The following is a 15608-nucleotide window of genomic DNA, read 5'->3' on the forward strand; positions in this document are numbered from 1 at the left end:
ATCGCCGACGGCATTTAGAAAAAGCTCTCGCGAGAAGGGTACGCATGTGGTGGTGCGTGTTTAGTAGTGTGTCGTAGGGGAGTTATGTGAGGGGAGTGATGTCCTCCAGTACAGCTGCGAACCGCATGAACTTGGCTGCCTTGCAGAGAGTCGATTCTGCGGTCACCGAGATCGTCGACAACGCGAGCCAAGTAGCCCTGTACAAGTTTGCCTCGGCGACAAACGGCTGGGTGAGCCACCCTGTTGTGCGGCTATTTTTTTCCCTCCCGATGTTCGCTCTTTCCTCAAACAATAGCTCGCTGATGACCGCTGTTGCGGGGCGGTCGTTCGCGCATGGTGGCCACGAAGCAGCCTCTAGACCTCAATACAACGCACTGCCGCAGTCTGGGTGTCTCCGGTCCGTGCCTCAAGAGCTTGCACAGAACGGCTGTTTGGTTCCGTTACTCGGGGCTGCTCGGGGATGGACCTCTGCTGAATAGGCATAACGCGATCTCGGTCTTGTGGCCTGCAATAGCAGAATCGCGTAGCATTTGGTTTTGGGTCATAGTTAATAGGGTGCAGAGACCTACTGCCGACGTTTAGCAGACTTCAGCAACTTGCGGTTCTCATTGTGCAAGGGCGATGTTGAGAAGGTTATAGAAGACGCGAAAAGAGCGCGATCGGTCTCAATTTGTTTTCTACCCAGAGGTCACGACGCTTTCGGAGTTTCATGAAAAGTGCCGAACTCGAAAGTTGTTGCCGTATGCGAGGTGAGGTTCCGAAATGATCGCACGGGCTATCGTCGCATATGTGCGCGCTGTGCTGTCGAAGGGGTTGTTTTGCTTAGAGTATTGCAGTTTGGGTCTTGAAAAGCCTATCATGTTGTGCAGGTGAACGACTCGCGTATTGTTTGCTCTGTGGGCTAGTGCACTGTGAACAACGGCGTTTTGTGTTCAAGAGCAAGACTTCGCTGCACCGAATATCATGCCGCGTAATGACTCGGTTTACTTTCGCGAAACATTCGATAAGAGAGGCACAAGACAATAGTGTCCTCGGCCTTTTCGAAACTTTAGCCGATGAAGTGTTCATCGCTTATTTTGCTGACGTCGTCCCTCTAGGCATTGTCTTTGTGGCACGTTAAAAAAGAAACGTATGAGTTGTACTGGATTAATTATTATTGCTTGAATTTACTGTCTCCTTCGTCAAAAAGCATTTGTCAATACTTGAAAAGTGTGGGGCTATGAATACTAGCAAATTCAACAATGTGGTTTTGCAATTTCTGTAGGTCATTGCACATGCCGACTGCATCCATCAAAATGATTGCATTGTTGCATTATTGCGCAGAAGCTTACATATTGTCAAACATGCCAAGGATGTGATCCACTAGTACTGTGGCTTTAACATTGGCATAGGTACAAAAGCGAGCCACTTAATTGTATTCAACACATAAAGCTGTTAGAGCGGGGTTTAAAAATCATCTGCTTCACAACCCAAAACACACTGGCAGTCTGGTTGGTTTAGTATTGCTGGCTATGCACACTCGACACCTTAGCAAGAATCGTGCTGCTTTGTTTTTCTCACTGGCCTCTGATAGCTCTGCATGTTGTCATTTCTCAAAGGCTGTCACTCCTCACCTGCTAGAGAATATCGTGCTTGCAGTGGCTACAACATTTAAAGCCTGTGACATGCTCATTTTAGTTCTAGGAGGCTGGCTGCCTTGTAGTTAAAAGATAGTTTAAAAGATCTGTCACATTCGCATATTTTTGTGCTAGATCGAACATGCTGCAAAGGTGTAATTGGAACAAGTGTAGCCCTTAAGGTACATTCAGTTCACTTGCACTTTCTGAATTAGTTTAGGAGGTGCGGCTGTTTGTTTCACCAGTTCAACGTGGCAGCATCTACGTGTTCGTTTCACCCATTGCAGGCTTTATGCAGGATGAGCTAACAGCATTCCCTCCACTCGTCGGAGAGATAGCGCTGGGCTCGTGCTGTGTGTGTCTCACTGATTCTGCATGAGTAAGAACTGGCACCAAGCTGGCGAGAGCTAGTTTACTAAGCAGAGGACAAATTGAATGCACCTTTATTCAATGTGACATATTTTGTATTTGTTATACTTAGTACAAAAAGGAATATAATTTCACCCTCTTGTGGATTGTGTCTCGAGGCTACTTTTGATTAGGTCCACATCAAAGAAAAGTAGCATGGCATAACTTGTTGTCACTTGGCTTATTTTGGAAAGATTTGGAGCCACCCGTGCACTTATGCAGTGAGAGGCACAACTGGACCTTCCTGCCGTAAACTGAGCCATAGCATAAAACTATACCCGGTCATAATCTAAGTATTCAGTGTAAGCTCCACTTGCAAAACCATACTGCGCATACTTTCTGTGCAACAAGAAATAGTTTCCAAGAAAGGCCAATACTAAAAGTTCGCCTGTATCATTATGTTGAAGTCAGCGAACGATGTTGCCTGAACATAATATACAGAGTAATCAGCGATGTGGTTGCAACTGGATTTTTAGATTGTCATTGACTATAGTCTTACACTGGTATCTCATGGCCACTTTCATTTCAATTGAGCCCGATCTGGATGGAATCTTGACTGCTACTGGTTCCCTACGGTAGCTTGCACAAAGGAGCCAATTGCGACTGAGAAATTTGATCCCGATCAGGCTCGATCATGACCAAAAGTGCACCTTGTTATACGCGAATTGCACATGAGCTTAAAAAGCTCATGCTTTCCGGATGCTACTAATTATTAGAATTGATTAAGGCTTGCATCGGGGCTAGTTGGAATAACGTAACTTGTAGCTATAAAGCCGCTCTGCAAAGTTGAAACACAGGGATGAGAACAGCGCAGACGAAGCACTTAATAAGTACAAGTAATTATTCGAATCCACTGCCAAAAATTTCTCTCTTGTTGCTTGTTCTTTTGTTTTTTTATGATTAGACTCTAGAATACCATCTGGTTCCCACACTTTTGCCTTTTCATTTAATTGAATTTGTGCAGGCTAATACCTAAAAATCAAGAGTGCTGGAATGCTTAATAGAGTGCTTAATGTAAGCCATCCTTAAAGAAGCTATGAACAGGAATAAAATGAACAGAATCTTATTCTTGCGTGTGACCCTAGTCATAGGTCATTTATATGATTGCATGTCATGGACAACCCTCATGCTGGGTTTTCATTCATCATCTCAGTCTCTCCAAGCTCTCTGGTCATCTAGTAGAAAAATGTGTATGTAAATAAGGTTGATCAGATGAACCCAACATAAACAGACAGCCCTGTCAAAACAGACCAGAATAGGCATTGTGGCTTCGCTGAACATTGCTCACAGCCTGTGTAATGTAGCATTTAAAAAACATGTTAAAGAAGTACTCTATCATTCGCTGCATTAAATCTCAACTTTGTCTAATGCATTTGCATACATGTTTATGGAGATGGCTGGTTTTGCGAAAGGACATTCAGAAGGGGTTGAAAACTGGTAATCATTATTGATTAAAAACTCCTTTTGCATTATGTGATGATGTTAATTGCCTTTAGATATCCTTCCTAGAAAGAGCATCTTTCTGAATGACCCTGCCACCTGTAAATTTGTCATTTAAAGAAGCCAGAAGACTTTGTTCTCACACTGCATGCATACCACATTCTTTGTTCATCTTGCTTATTAATTGCAGCAAGAACATTTGTCTTTTTTTTTTACACACAAAAATCTTGTGCTAGTTGTAGAAAGCTCATGCATACATTTTTCCACTATTACATTGTGCATCATAAGCAATACTTTTCGGACTGCTACAAGCAATTGCAGAAGACACATACTTCAACTTTTTCAGCGCTTTCAAACAGATGTTCACACGCTCTCACAACAGTCCACTGCAAGTATGTTTGCACCCAGGAAGCTCACATTGCAGAAATCTATAGGTCACGAAACCAACTAGCCTTCCCTTCAACGTTCATAGTTTTGTGTTGCACTGTTGCTTCTGTAGTTCTTTTAAGAGTCAGCTTGTATTGCTTTACTTCGTTAATGTTCCTTTCATTCATGTGCAGGAAAAAACAGAAATTGAAGGAGCTTTATTCGTCTTTGCATGGTGAGCACCATTTACTTTTCTTTTATTTATTTTTTTCATTGTTCTGTAATCGAGCGCACAGAGTTCCATTCATTTTCCATAAGCACTACTCTGTGCTTCTTCCTGCAAAAGGCAGTTGTATTCACATTTTTTTCAATATCACATTGCACACTGTTCAGTGAGGTTAGTGAACACTGCACACAAGTGCATCTGTTGTGTTCATATCTCTCTTGTCCTGACATCTGGGCCAGTATAACATAAAACTACTCCAATCGTTTTTTATTCCAAATTGGCCTGTAGCCCTCTGTGATAGGTCAGAATGGTTCGATTCCAGCCCATATGGGCTGGTGCCATGCCCAAATGGGCTGAGCCTGAGCAATTTTTCCCCGTCAGGGAGGGCTAATGGCCGATTTGAAATAAAAATAGATTGGAATAGTTTTATGTTAAACTGGCCCTGCACTATAAAAGCAACTTGCCCAATTTATAACTCATGCATACAACAGATATTATGTATTTCTCTTAGTAGCAGTCACATTTGGTAAATCTCTTACTTAGAGTAAGATTAAATGAAAGTTGCCACTCAATCATGGGCACCCTATAGCTGCCATGTTTGGTGGCATGTCTAAAGTTGATGTTTAGTTGAGTTTAGCTGAGCCGGTGCTCACACCAGGGCTCAGCTAAAAAATAGACTGCATGATTGCTTTTGGAGGGTTCACACCTCAGGCCTAGCATGAAGGATGGCCCACTCTTCAAAGTGGCTGGCTGGCAGGTTGCAGAGAAGACACACCTTAGTGCGCAGTATGGTCTACTCTTGAAGGGACCAACTATTCGGTGTACAATCATGGAAAGCCTCAAGAATTCCTAGCATTGTTTTTTTTTTTTTTTTTTCTGTTGGCGGCTGATATAGTGAACTGGGAAGGCATCAATTAATGAAAGATCAGCGTGGACACCTTTTTGCCTAATCTCAGTAGTAATTGATAATTAGGTGTTTCCTTTAACATTGGACCAACACTCTCACATTCAGAGCCTGCCTCTTAATGGCTTGTGTCTTAAAATTTCAAAATGATCCTTTGAAACACTGTGGCACGAAGCTGGTAGCTTTACAGTGTTGCTTGCTAGACAGTGAATGAAAGCATTTCACCAAAACCAGACAGCAATGCACTCAAGTTTCTAGACACTATATCAGTTACACCCTTTTCCTTCTCCTTACCAGCCAACTTCCCCCTCTTTCCCACCCTCTTATTCTTTCAAATCGGTCGCATTACCTCAAAGGGGCATCGGAACACTCTTGTGAGCCTTTTTTCATTGTTTTAATGCTTGGTTATTTTCTATCTAAAATAGTATAAATTCTGAGGAGCCATATTCTGTAACAGTTTCATTTTTCATTCTTCTTATCCGTTCTATCAAAGTGGCTGATCCCAGCAATAAGGGCAGCAAGACAATGACTGAGCAAATTATGAAAAGCAAATAGGATGGGAAATAAAGCCCATTGTCACAACATATAGCTCCAGGTGTCTTGTGCCAGAAGCTCCAGGAAGGCATCTCTCTTAAGTTCATTAGAATGAACTTCAACGTGCCATGTTTACTGTCAAACTGTCCTTCTGCAAGCCTTTCAAAGTTCAATCTGCGATAAGAGTAATCAGTGTTTATATAATGGTATGGTAAGAATTAATACTGCTAAGCAATTATTTCCTTTGTTGCATGGCAGCGACAGCATTTAGCAGCATAAAGCGCAAGGAGCTTGAAACAAGCCAGTGTCAGTAGGGCTTGAAAAAAGTTGAAGGTGGCAGTAAGAGTCATTTTTGCAACCAGCTGTTTGGTTAAGAGTGCTGAAAATAGCAAACTACCTTTTATAGCCTTTGGATGTTCCTAATGACATGGCGGCTGTTGCTATTGTGGTGTCAGGTACTACAGAAACTGCGGAAACATTGCAGTCCAATTTTGTTCAGAAACAGAAACGCTGCAACAGCAGCATTCTGTCGCAAAATAGTCAGGGAACCTTGCATCATATGGCAGTATTGCTTCTCTAAAAAGCGGCGCACCTATACAAGTGTCGACACACAGCACTACCTTGAACAAACAATATGGTCAGGTCTCCAGGCTCCATTGACAGCATAAACTTTGGCATGACATTCTTGAGAGAACTCCTCTAGCACATGACCCCAGCATGCTTAATTTTTCTTTTCTTTGTAAACAGGTCAAAGACGCCCAGCCATGGCTTCATTGTTATGAACCGTCTGAGCACGACCAATCGTCTGGAACTGATCACTGAAGAGGTTGAGTTCCAAACTCAGTCGCCGTTCCTTCTCTACAAAAGTGGCTGTAAGTTGCATGGTCTTTTTCTTTTGTTCTCACCACCTTTGAGTGACGCTTTAGAGGGCACGATTTTGAAGTGTGTTGTGATAGGGGCATTCAAAACCTGCACCTCTATTTCTTGGCATTTCATTTGCCATGGCCCTTCTCATACTCCATCTTTCACTTCACACCTTGGAATATTAGTATAGAGCAACCAAGACAAGGACACGAGAAGAGTACACGTACACACAGATGGGACACTTGTTAGCGTCCTGCGTGTTTGTACGCTCTTCTTACTTCCTTGTCTTGTTCACGCTACCCTAGCATTCCAGGATGGAATACTGGAAAGCACTCTTTGCAACCCTTGTTGATTTCACTCCGCACATTTCCACTGTGCAGCTGGAATCAACTGCATCTGGTTCTACAACACGAACGAGTGTGAAAGGGTTGGAAAGCTTTGTCAGAGGTAAGTGGCCGCTGTGGGCGATAAACAACACAATCTCACTGTGCCCTTTATGCCTGCTTGCGTGACCATGTCCAGCCTAGCAAAGGCCAGCAAGATGTCGTCCAAGTCAAAGAACCGCCAGCGCTGTGCCTCCGAGAGTGACAGCCTGCACCATCTTCAACTGGCCACTCCAGCTGTTTCACAGGATGGTGCCCCTAAGGACATTGTGGCCCTCCTGTCTAAGGCAAAGGACCAGTACAACATGGTGGGTGCTGAAGGACAACTTCTGCACAGGACAGTGTACAGCTAGATTATTTTCGAGGTCCTCTTGGCAAGTATTAGTAGCCGGTGGTTTATGCAAAAACCAATAAAGTGGAGGGATCTGCGCAACCTTCATAACGCCATACATTGTAGACAGCAAAGAGCTGTCTTTCACTTCGCTGTAAATTTATATTGACCTTGTGCACTGTAATTCAGTGAGGGGTGAAGGCTGCTGCTGCACTCTTTTAGCTTTAGTAAAGAAGACAAGGTCCTTGTGGGAGCCGTAATTTCAGTTAAGAAAGAGATGAAGGCTTTCGAGATGTGAACAATATAGTTGAACAAAAATTTTCTAAAAAGGTGGAGCGTAGCAGGAACTATGGAAATGAGGGCGAATGGGAATTTGTGATATTTTCACATGTATCAAATCTGCTTCTATACCTGTCACCTGATTTTGTCGCACTGTCATATTTATAATGTTTTACTCATGACATATGCATTGTGTCAGAATTCTCTTGCTCCGATATTTCTCTGGCCACTTGTAGCAAGACAAGCATTGAAAGCATTTTCCATGTCATAGCTGTTCTTGAGAAAATTCACACAGTTTTCTATTAAACAAGCTGTAAGTAAATCTTTGTCCGCCTTCTTCGTTATCTTAACTCTTCAATGATCCCTGGTAGAAGGATGTATGTGTGCTACTGAGGAGCATCCAATGCTACAGAGCTGTGTGGACCTGTTTTGGTAACTGCAGTGTGATTAAGGATAGGGTGGCAGGCTGACTTGCCTGTTAGACAGCATGTAAGACTGCGTTCGCGTGTGTCCTATAGCTCTTGCATGCCATTTTTTTCTTGGGAGCCAGAAAAATTGGGAATCGAAGTTTGCACCAGTGCTTGGCTGCTAAGCTCCAAAGCCCTAGCCAAACTTATCTTACCAGTTTCTATCAGTACTGCAGAAACAAGTCCAACTTACCCACGCACCCACACTTTTTGCTTTGCTAGATATAAAGAAACTGTGCTTCTCAGCTAATTTCAGCCTGTACAATTGAGTTTGTGTTTTTACACATAATTATTTGGTGATTTACATTCCTTTCACTACCATGCATCCAGTTGCATTTAAAATTTAACAGCACAATGAGGCAGAGCCTGCTGTTTGGAGCAAGTTTTCTTAATGATTTTGTATCGGTGTGAGAAGGGTAAATAATGCATGTAACATCTTTTGCAAATTGTGGAATAAAAAAATATGGGGCTTCATGTGCTTGTTTTGAGAAATATAGCTTACAGAGAAACATAGTCTTATTATTAAATGGCAATTAGGGTTTTGCAACAAGAAGTCCTCTGAGCTAGCCCTTCTCTGTGAAAAAGAATACATTACCAGCAGTTTTGAAAACTAGGAAATGGTACTGGGTGTTTTTGTTGGCCTCTCCAAACTTTTTCACTGTTTAATTAAGTCACGCCTTACTGATAAAAAAATCTTGAATTAAATGGCACAGGAGGACTACTTTTGCAGCTATTCAAATCTTATATCTCAAATCACAAACAGTTCTTCAGCATCAATGGCTCTGATCTTAATTTTAGAACAGTCACATGTGGTGTGCCTCAAAGAAGGTTACTAGGCGCAACATTATTCAATGTTTACATTAGCGATATAATAAACATAGGCAACAATGCTGCATTTTTGATGTACGCAGGCGATGCTACTATTATTTTTTTTTTCAAAGGGACTTACTGTTGGAGGCTCATAGAAGAAAACACAATACAACTCTTAACAATTTTTTACATATGGAAGCAGCTAAATAGGCTTTAAATAAATGCTAACAAAAGTAAAGCAGTTATCTTCCATCCAAAAAGCAAATATGTACATCTAACAAAAAACCTTGAAAATCTATTCTAATAAAGTTGAAATTCATTGAAGTTCATTGGTGTCATATTTCACGAAATGATGCTGTGGAGTTATCACGTCCACTCTTTTCTGCCAAAATTAGCACAAGTTGTTTTTCTATTAAATTGCTATGGAACTATACTTCCTCTTGAGATAAAAAAGTTAATACAGTAGACTTCTCTTTAATCAACTCTGGTTAATGCGATTTTTCATTTAATTCCATCTCAACCGAAGGTCCCGGCCAGCACTTCTGCATTTGCATAGCCTCAAGGTTTCATTATTTTGTTTCATTATTTTGATCCTAAAATTGGCCTTCGCTGGATAATTTGAAGTTGATCAGTGGGCATGCACATGCCTGACCCCTATAGCGACCCCTTTAATGGCATCGTCTGTCTTGCAGAACTTAGGGGACAATGAATGCGTTGAGCACATGTACTCTGCAGATGAAAACTCCTATTTTTGGCCTCCCATAAGATTTTCAAGCAATAACGGTAGCTCACAATGTCTGATTACAGTACTTACCTGATTCTAATGGGCATCTTTCATCCTTTCTTTTTTTTTTTTTTTTTAATTCAAATTTTCTCGGGAATTGCGTTTGTGGCATCTATATGCTTTGCCGTGTAACACGGCTATATTGCGATGAAGCTGGTCTTTAGGAAATGGTGGGACGAAGCTGAATAGGAAATTGATCGCCATTGTGCAGCATGTAAAAGACACTTGCTCGCTTTTCTTGCTAGAAAATTTGGTGTGTGTTAGATTTCTACTTTTTTAGGAGCTTTAATGTCATCTCTGCATTAGTTTTATACTTTGTACCCATAGAAAAGATGGTGTGCATTTGATTTGGGTGCGTGTTAGAATCTGGCAAATATTAGCAAATGAGTCAGCAGTGTGTTTGATTTTTTTCTGCATCTTGTTAAATTCGACTCGCTAGATAATTCAATAAATTTTGTTGGTCACATCGGGGTAAAATTAACAGAAACTGGCTAGGCATAACTCCCTATTTTGCTCGCATGTTTACTATTGTCAACTTGCTTAGGGTACGACCTCTCAAAGCAACCTTGAGAAAATATGCAACTTGCAAAAGAAAAGCTTTTAGGTCAATGTTTCAGCTTATATCACCTTACAAAAAGAATAGCAGAGGTCTAATATATGCCCATTAGAAAGCACTACACAATGCGACTCTGACTTCCTTAACTAGCAACCACACTGCTTATAACACTCTACATGCTTCCTCATGGCTCATCCAAGCACAATGCACAAGTTATGGCAAGCAGCTATTCTCGTATTTGCTGCCCAACCTATCAAATCATCTGGAACAAGATAACCCCGTTACCATTGTTATTATGCACACTTGCCCTGTTGTCAATGTGTCTGTGGTTGCCATGGGCTAGTCAAGCTCTTGCAGCTTTTATCCTTGTGCCCCCTTATCCTTGCGGTGAAATCAATTGGATCAAGTCAGAGGGTCAGTGTGATGTTCCTGCTCATTGCATCGCTGGTCTGAACCTTATTGTTCTTTGTAGAAGAAAGCCGAGGCCTCCTCCAATGGCCAAAAGCAGCACCGAAATGGGACTCGGGGCCGAGGAAGCCGAACCTTTGTCTCATCAGCAATGGTGAACAGTGCACATTCAGAGGTGACCAGCAACGGCCACCACGCCAGTGTGCCATCCCCTCCAAATGTGCTGCACAAGCCCACACCGTTGAGGACAATCACTAATGGCGTCGTTGCCACAGCAACTGCTGAGGCACCATCAACGCCCCTCAGCGTGGAGTCTCTTTTTGCTGCTGTTGGTCAGAAGAAGCCTGAGGTGTCGAGTGGGAGTGAAGATGCAAAGGAAGCCCTGCTAAGAGCATTGCTTTCCAATCCCGACAATCGGCTGGAGCACGTGGAGCGGATTCAGCGCAAGGAAGGTGAGCGATTGCGTTAATTTGCTAACTCTGATGCTAGAAATAATTTGATGGGCAATTTCTAACCAGATTTAATAAGTATAAATGGTGGAGAAATGGGAGAAAGTGCAATGTGAACAACTATAGTTGTGACTTACAGTTAAGAGCCTTTATTTTAGTTTGAGAATATAAAGGAAAATAAAGACCAAAAACAAGATGGCTAACTAGTAGAGCACACAAACTAGGAGATTATGAACAACTAAGAGAAGTGCTTTCTATATCAGAAAGAGGTGCACAAGCTTGTCTATGCACAAGCTTGTTAACAGTTTTCCCGGTAGCAGTTCTCCTAGTTGTTAGCATTTAAGGATACTGAGATGCCCACCATCTGCGTGCTCAATACAGTGCTTCCCATGGGACTGTCAATGCAGTAATGAGGACCCCCCCCCCCCCTTCGCCCCATGTCACTAGTTCTCTTCACCCAATATTTGTCCTGTTTTCATGCTGCTTAATTGATCACAAACCAGCAACATAACTTTCCTCTTACACTGCATTTTTTTTTTCATCTTAATTTTGTTTTTTCTTCTTTTGTCACTGTCTGCATTCATCCAATCCATCTTTTCAAAGCAAACAGAAGTGAGGGAGGATGTATTAGGTAGAGGAGGGACATTAAACGGCTAAGTGTTACAAGGAAACCGGGCACTGCTTTTTCCCACAGCTGATGCAAGTGGTGACGTGTTGTGTGAGCAGCCGCGCCTGCGCGCGGCCTCCTGCCAGGCCAACATCTTGGCTTGGGAGGTGAGCGACGACCTGCGACAGAAGCTCAACCTGTGCTCTTCCTCATCCTCTGCCGAGAACAGTGTGCTGCCTCCGGTGGTAACGCCAGCCATGTTAGAGGTGGGCCTTGGCAGTGCCGAGCGCCACTCCTCGCCAACGACTGTTGCACTCAGGGACCCGCTTCCTGGCAGAGAACCGTGCAAAGTGAGGACAGTTTCCTTGCATTTCAGAAACTCCTTTAAACCAGACTCAAAAAGAGCAGGCTTTGGGTGGTTTTCTGTCACACTGGTGAAACGGCCTTTGCTTTGGAAATGTCAGCTAAACTTCTGCAGTATATTTTTCTGTTTGGTCTTACTCTGCAGCAGCCTTAGTTGGTACAAATATATTTCACTTTTGGTTCTGCTGCCATTGTTAGGTGCATTGCAGCTTTCAGTCCCAGCACCAATTGCAGTGCTGTGTATGTCTCAAATTAACTAAATAAAGTAACCCAGTCACTGGCCAAGAATTGGAAAAAGTGTATGGCAGCTCATTGTCTATGCAAACATCTCTTTATGCACAGTTTCTCCTTTCTTTTACTCGGGACTATCTCATGACACTGGATGCATCATACCTACAGTTACTATCACTTATTGAAATTCTTCACAACTTTTGAGAATTTGGGGATAACGGCAATGAAGATACGTTTCGGGTCACTTGTACAGGCTCCAGCTGCGTCGGATCTGCCTCTGCTCTCACCCATGGCTTTCACGAAACCAGTTGGCCAACCTGCTGCAATGCCTTTCCCCTCATTTGGCTCTGCATTGTTTGGAACCCCTGGTAAGCACATCTTCTCTCCGGGTGCATTAGCATATTTCAAGTTTTTGAGGTACAGGGAAACAAGGTGAAAGAGCACAAAGATGGGACAGCACACAATGCTATCAACCAATTTGTTCCTGAACAAGACATTTTTAAAACAAAGCTGTTATTGCAGACAGCCCACTCCTAAGCCTCAGCCCCAAATACCAAAAAAAAAAAAATCCGAGGAACTAACCATTGGAGCTCAAGCAATAAATCTTTGAGAGGATCTCGGGCACACCAACAGCGATACGTAAGCAAAGTTAGACAGGCGTGGGACAATTGTGTACACTGTTGGAAATTGCCAAAGTTTTGTTAATCGCACCTTAGAGCCCTATAGGGTATTCAACAGTGAGCCATTTAGGGAACTATAGGGCCTACCAAAATTAAACTTGGTAGGAATAAAGTGTGTCTTGGAGGAACCTACTGGAGAAAGGTCGAAATCATTTGTGCTTTGGGGGTGCTGTAGAAAATTATCAATTATGCACCAGTCGGGGCTCATCAGGTAGGGGACTACCCTGTAAACTCAATTGAGTTGCAGCACCCATGCGAGGGGGCCCGTACCCCTAAGTTGGCAGCCCAAAATTATGAGAAAAATAATTCCAGCCGAGAAGCACTCTCATTGAGTGTGCTTAGGTCATGCCCACACATTAGTGAATTTTCGTGCACCTCTGCTAGACAGCGAGGGCGGCGCTTTGATCTCTGGCATTCAAGACACGGCCATAGATGGCACAGAAGGTGACTTAATCCACGAATGTGCTGGCGAAATGAGTGTAAGCAACAGTGACAGTAAAATCGAATACGAGTAGCCATGTGCACAGCATGCATGAATGAAAATTTATTATTAAAAAAAAATGTTCACTTTTGTGATGGTGGGCAATCAGGAGGATTACGGCAGATTTCATACCTGTGCGGAAGTGCATAAAGTGCGGCTTACACAAGTCTATACAGTAAAGTGTTTGCAGTTTGGGAATATAGCATCAAGATCAAATTTGGTATACGTGTGGTGAAACTTGGGAGGAAATGCACACTTTCGTCGGTAAGAAGGGGTACATTGGTAGAAACATGCTGGAGATGTTCCAGAGTTGTAGGTGCATTGGATGCACAATAGAAAATTTGCAATGTGCCACTGGAGCCTTTAAATGCTACCTTGAGCAGTCAGTTAAATTTTTTAATTGTTGGTGTAAGCAAATAGCCAAGTATTTCCACTGAAACTTGTCGCATGTACAAAGCAGATACCTTATGCTTACAACCATCTGTTCGAAGGTATCATTCCAAATGCTAATTTGAGAGCATTAATTGTAAGCTTCTTTATATTTGACGTTTGAGTAACTGTCTTGACATGGCATGTGAAGGTGTTGAAGCACTGCCAGTGGTGGTCCAACTGCGCCATTTGCGCCATTTTTCTATAAGTCAACTTGCCTGCTCCTGGCTGCGCCCACTCAAGTGCCACTTGTGCCAACTGCGCATAAGTGCGGCATTTTCACGTTTTCATGGCAATGCAATGTTTTCAGTAGGGCTATGCAACTATAGTCAACGACCAATTTTCTGGACGCCTGATAATTCGGACGCCTTCGCGGCACCGCCACAGTACCCTGTAAAGTCAATGTATAAGAACGTCTGAAATTTTGGATGCAAGAACCCTTCGCCATGCGACTTTTTGGACATTTTTCCATGACTGCAGGTTCGAAACAGCATTGATTGAAGCCACCGCTGCCGCCATTTTGATTACCTCGTCGTCTCGAACAGGCGTTCTCGCACGCAGATCGGCTAGCAGCCGCAGCCACTACCGCGGCAACGTTAGGCCTAGCTACTTCGACGTTCGCTGCCAAAGTTCTTGCTGTTCGGTGAAGTGTTCTTGATTAAAACAATTTGCCGCTGTTAACAATGGCACCAACTCTGCCTTAGTAATCGTTGCCAGTGGCTTCGAAGCTCAAGAAGCATGACGCGTTGCATGATGCCAGTTCCCAAAAGTCAGTTTTGTCTCAATGCAGCACTGCTACACGGTGAAGCATACCAAGCGTGGGAAGGGGCAATTGTTGCGCCTACCGTCTCTTATCAGAGTACGAGCACAGATACGCCTAATAAGTGTACTGGCAGGCCTTCAGAGCCATTTTGGACGAGCCCGTGGCGATTTTAGCCTTCGGGGACAGTAAAACGCATGCATTCATTTTTTCTAACTGCCCGATTTTTCGGACGTTTTCAAGTCCCCTAGGAAGTCGGCAAAATCATACGTTGACAGTATTTGCTTGATTTTAACACACCCCCAAATCAAACACACGCACACTTTCTATGTGTCGAAGGTATAAATTAATGTAGAAATGACTAAAGCTCCTAAACAAAGTAGAAATATAATGTACACTTTATTTTTTTCATTTAGCAAAAAAAGAAATGACCAATAGTCTAATATGTGTTGCACAATGTGCACATTATCTCATCACTCGTTTGGCGTCTGCAAAGCAATGCCGGGAACTTCTTGACTGCTCCTCGTATGTCACAGACATTTCAAGTTCCTTTGATCCAGAAGTTTGTATAGCAGTTCCTTGCCAAACAAAATTTTGTGATTAGATGAGCGTTGGGACTGCCCGATAATATGGATTGCTTGATTATGTATGGTTCCTGTTTTGCAGGCGTGTACATGAATGGTGATATGGTGGCCAACAATCGGGAGTCTGTGAGTGCCCTGACCAAGGACCAACTAAAGGATGCACTGGTCCACATGTTACAGGTGACTAGTTGCTAGTCTCTCTCTCTCTCTCTCTCTCTCTCTCTCTCTCTCTCTCTCTCTCTCTCTCTCTCTCTCCATCTGCCCCCAGAGAGAGGAGCACTTTAGTACAGGTATAGTGAGCGGTATAAATGAGGCTCTTCAGATTCAGACTGTCACATTCAGATGCACTTTACTCCTCTCTTCTTTCTTTATTTTTCTTTTTGGTTCACCATCTATGGCATTATGCTGATGGGTATGAATACAAAAATACATACTCAGATTTAGGTGCATTTCAAAGAAATTGCAGCCTTAAGTGGTCAAAAGTTGTCCACAGTCCTCTGCGATGGCATCTTTTATAGCCCAGATGTCGCTAGGGGACATGATCATGTCCTAGCACTTACTATAGTTATAGAATGACAGATTGTTTAACAGTTGGTTCTGTGGGGCAAAGAACTTAAATGTGTTTCCCTATCATTGCTTGTTTCACAG

General features: G+C 42.9%; 1 protein-coding gene across 1 annotated transcript in view; it reads left to right on the forward strand.

The window, feature by feature from the left end:
- The first annotated feature begins 11 nt into the window (after positions 1-11).
- Positions 12-15608, forward strand: part of DCP1 (decapping mRNA 1) — a 28774-nt gene continuing 13177 nt past the window's right edge. Inside the window, exons 1-9 of the mRNA XM_050174824.2 lie at positions 12-230; positions 4025-4065; positions 6242-6366; positions 6739-6805; positions 6881-7049; positions 10441-10828; positions 11520-11782; positions 12280-12394; positions 15043-15140. Of these exons, the coding sequence (XP_050030781.1) occupies positions 99-230; positions 4025-4065; positions 6242-6366; positions 6739-6805; positions 6881-7049; positions 10441-10828; positions 11520-11782; positions 12280-12394; positions 15043-15140 (1398 nt within the window). The 5' untranslated portion in view covers positions 12-98. The remainder of the gene's footprint in view (positions 231-4024; positions 4066-6241; positions 6367-6738; positions 6806-6880; positions 7050-10440; positions 10829-11519; positions 11783-12279; positions 12395-15042; positions 15141-15608) is intronic.

This window comes from Dermacentor andersoni, chromosome 9 (assembly GCF_023375885.2).
Source record: "Dermacentor andersoni chromosome 9, qqDerAnde1_hic_scaffold, whole genome shotgun sequence".
NCBI classification, from domain to species: Eukaryota; Metazoa; Arthropoda; class Arachnida; order Ixodida; family Ixodidae; genus Dermacentor; species Dermacentor andersoni.